The sequence below is a fragment of the Eurytemora carolleeae genome, unplaced genomic scaffold (assembly GCF_000591075.1).
Source record: "Eurytemora carolleeae unplaced genomic scaffold, Eaff_2.0 scaffold162, whole genome shotgun sequence".
Classification (NCBI taxonomy): Eukaryota; Metazoa; Arthropoda; class Copepoda; order Calanoida; family Temoridae; genus Eurytemora; species Eurytemora carolleeae.
This window is the reverse complement of record NW_019396133.1, coordinates 394,267-397,623: the sequence shown is the minus strand read 5'-3', so window position 1 is coordinate 397,623 and position 3,357 is coordinate 394,267. Positions and strand designations below refer to the sequence as shown.

Sequence of the window (3,357 nt, the reverse complement as noted above, 5' to 3'; positions counted from 1 at the left end):
AAGAAGGATGCCAGCATTGCAGTGGCTGCAAGGAGGAGATGGCAGCGGCCAAGGAGATGGGAGCGGCCAAAATGGAGGCGGCAGCGGCAAAGGAGAAGATGGCAGTGGCTGTAAGGAGGAGATGGCAGTGGCCAAGGAGATGGCAGTGGCCAAGAAGATGGCAACGGCCAAGGAGGCGGCGGCAGTGCTAGGAGGAGGCGGCAGCGGCCAAGAATAGGCGGCAGCTTCCAAGGTGGAGGCGGCAGCTGCCAAGGTGGAGGCGGCCATAGCGGGAAAATAGTTTAGGTAAGGGTTCTTATTAAAGTTCATATCCCATTTTTTCAAGCTTAAGTACAAATTAGGCAGTTAACTTTAATTGTTAAGGTGCTAATGGGAGGGTTGTATATATGGTTATGATGGTTATGATGGTTATGATGGTTATGATGGTTATGATGGTTATGATGGTTATGATGGTTATGATGGTTATGATGGTTATGATGGTTATGATGGTGATAATGATATGTCAGGAACTGGTTGAGCTGGTTCTGAGTATGGAACAAAGGTTGGAAGAGAAGAGCAAGCAGGTTGGGGATTTGGAGGACTGTATAGATGGTCTTCTTATCAGTTAAATATGAGATTTATTAAGTTTATACTCCAAACTCTTATTAACCCTTGACATTTTAAAATGAAGGGACTGCAAGAATGAATTCATGTGACCCTCTAAGATGGCAATGCCTGATTCACATCAGTACCTTTGAAACTTTCATTTGATCAATAATATGGAAGATTTTGTCGTTTTTCTAGTATTTTTTGTATATTGTGAATTGTAAAAAATATGAGAAGAGAAAAAAAGGACTAAAGTAACTGATACACCTTTAAATATTGCTTAAGATTTGATCAAAAAGAATTAACTATTGAATACAAATTTGAAGAGATTGTCAACAGAATTTAACTGGTACTTCGATACAATACAGAACCTTGAAAACGATTGGGAATAAATCGAGTTTTATTCTTGAACCATGCAATTGTCTTCCTAGATATGTGCTGTAGAGGTCCTCATTATTGGTAATGATATTCTTGAAAGATTTTAATCATAATAATGATGACCCCGATAATAATGATACTGTAGGCTATGGCTCGTCATTACCGTGAGAAGGTAGAGACTGAGCTGCGTAAGATCTGCAATGAAGTGCTGGCTCTCCTGGACAAGTATCTGATCGCTAACGCTAACCCAGGTTTTCTACCTCAGGATGAATGGGGATTATTTCAGGTCGGCTTTTCATCCATTCTTAACCCTTGAGTTATCAATCTTTGCTAAGCGTTCCACGTTCCCTTACCCCCTCGAAAAAGGCCTTTTATTGACGATACTTAGTTGCCATGCATGCTCAAAGTCCAATTTCTTAAAGCCTTCTCAATAAAAAAAATGTAACCACTAAAAATTGAGTAAAAATAAAATGTGCTTGTTTGTATCCATTTTTCAAGGATTTTTCAGATTTATTTGAACCAACCGACATGCCGCCTACCATGTGCATTAAAAATACTTTTTCATAAAATGCTAATGTTTAACCGTCTATGTACGAAGTGGTCGATATCGACCGCTCACTTTAGTCACCCATTACCCACTTAATGGTTTACAAATTAATTTTTTTTTTTAAGTTTTGGGTAACTTGAGAACCAAGAAACCAAGTTCAAGCATATTTTTGCTTTTTTTTGTTTTTATTTAGTGAAGATCTTGATAGGTATTGAGAGGATACGCGAAAATTAGACCAAAATGAGACACCCTCCACTTTTTTACAAAGATAAATTTTCGTGATTTTTGTTTAAAAAATGCGTCTAAAGTAATTACTCTTTATATAATTCACATTTTAATGGCTTAAATTATTGTTTTAGTATAATTTTGGCAGCTTTTTGAGCGGTCGTTATCGACCGCTTCGCACATGTGGGGGACATAACAGTAGGGCAAAATAGACGGCTTCCCCAAGTATCAGAATAATATAAACTGCATTGTTCTCTATATTTTCATTGATAATGCGGGATAAGAAGGTAGGGATGGGTGGGATGGATTGGATAGGAAAGGAGGGATTGGAAGGAAGGGATGGGAAGGAAGGGATGGGAAGGGAGGAATGAGAAGGGAGGGAGGAATGGAATGGATTCATGATAGTGAGGGAGGGATGGAATGGGAAGTTAGGGATGAGATAAGATGGGAATGGTAGGGGGGTGAAGGGAGTGGTGTGATGCGATGGGAAGGGAGGGATGGAAGGGATGTGAAGGGATGGATAGGAAGGCAGGGATGGAATTGGAAAGGATTGATGGGATGAGATGGGAAGGGTAGCATGGGGTTGGAAGGGAGGGATGGGAAGGGAGGAATGGAAAGGATGAGATTGGAAGGGAGTGATGGGATAAGATTGAAAGGTTAGGATGGGGTGGGAAGGGAGTGATGGGAAGGAAGGGATGGAATGGGAGGGATTGGATGGGAGGGATGTTAAATTTGACTTAGTATTGCATATTGAAATATCACAAAGTCTAATGATTATTCAATCACTGACTCATTATAGAAATTACTCATAAACCTACTTTGTTTATGAAATTTTTAGATAGAATTTACTCAATCTATATATTCACCAACTCTTATGCTACAATTTTCTGGGATTTGCTTACACAAACATTTCAATAATTTTTTCAGTAGAGAGCTCAGACAGCCTTATAGGGTGTATGGGGCTACAAGTGCAAGACCGTTAAGTCTGCCCTCCGTCATAGTACATCTTGTGTGATGAAGTATTCTCTTTAGAAGGCTAAAACTTTTCTATCCTGGTATTAATTCCAGGGGGTGGAGCTAGTTAGTTTTGTTCCTCCTCTAATTCTAATAAATTCCTGTATTAGTATCTATAAATATAAAGTTGCAATCTCTGTTTGTATGTCCGATTATAACTCAGGAAACCCTAGACTGATTTGCCTCAAATTTTGATTGTCGGGAGGCCCACGGAAATGTTCTTAGCTCGGTTTTAAATTATGAGTTGAGTGAATCGACTTTAATGAAAGTTTGGTTTCCCGATAAAATCGTACAAGTGCGGGTAAACTGCGGGAGTAACTATGAGTACCCTCAACCTTTTGCAACGCTGGGTTCCCAAGCTAGTCTGTAATAAAACTAAACCTTACAAAGCTTCAAAGTACTTTCTGAGTTAAGTAAAATGTTTTAAGGGACCCTCCAATGTCCAATTCACAATGGTTCACTCTATTCACGCTTATATAAATTTATTATTTTAGTTAGGCGCAATGAAAATAAAACAGACCAATGTTGAGTCTTGTTCTCATAAAACCCCAGAATGCGTCAATTCCTTCCATGAAAATCCGCCAAATAGAATATTAAACCGGTTTTTC

At 39.2% G+C, this 3,357-nt stretch overlaps 1 protein-coding gene across 3 annotated transcripts; it reads left to right on the top strand.

Moving 5' to 3' along the window:
- Positions 1-427: 427 nt before the first annotated feature.
- LOC111695930 (14-3-3 protein beta/alpha-2) lies at positions 428-2,888 on the top strand. 3 transcript variants are annotated; one of them, XM_023465407.1, is made up of 3 exons: positions 428-563; positions 1,109-1,249; positions 2,666-2,888. In XM_023465407.1, exons 1-3 carry the CDS (start codon positions 429-431, stop codon positions 2,684-2,686), a joined length of 297 nt encoding a protein of 98 aa, XP_023321175.1. In that variant the 5' UTR covers position 428; the 3' UTR covers positions 2,687-2,888. The 3 variants fall into 3 exon arrangements, with proteins under 3 accessions (XP_023321175.1, XP_023321176.1, XP_023321174.1); XM_023465408.1 differs by having other exon boundaries at positions 2,663-2,888; XM_023465406.1 differs by lacking the exon at positions 2,666-2,888 and having other exon boundaries at positions 1,109-2,033.
- The last annotated feature ends 469 nt before the right edge of the window (positions 2,889-3,357 follow it).

What these genes read in the sequence shown, in the direction of transcription:
- LOC111695930 (XM_023465406.1), top strand. Translation starts at nt 429, where the DNA reads ATGATGGTTATGATGGTTATGATGGTTATGATGGTTATGATGGTTATG. An exon ending in TGGAAGAGAAGAGCAAGCAG is followed by an intron (nt 564 to 1,108) that starts GTTGGGGATTTG and finishes ATGATACTGTAG; the next exon opens with GCTATGGCTCGTCATTACCG.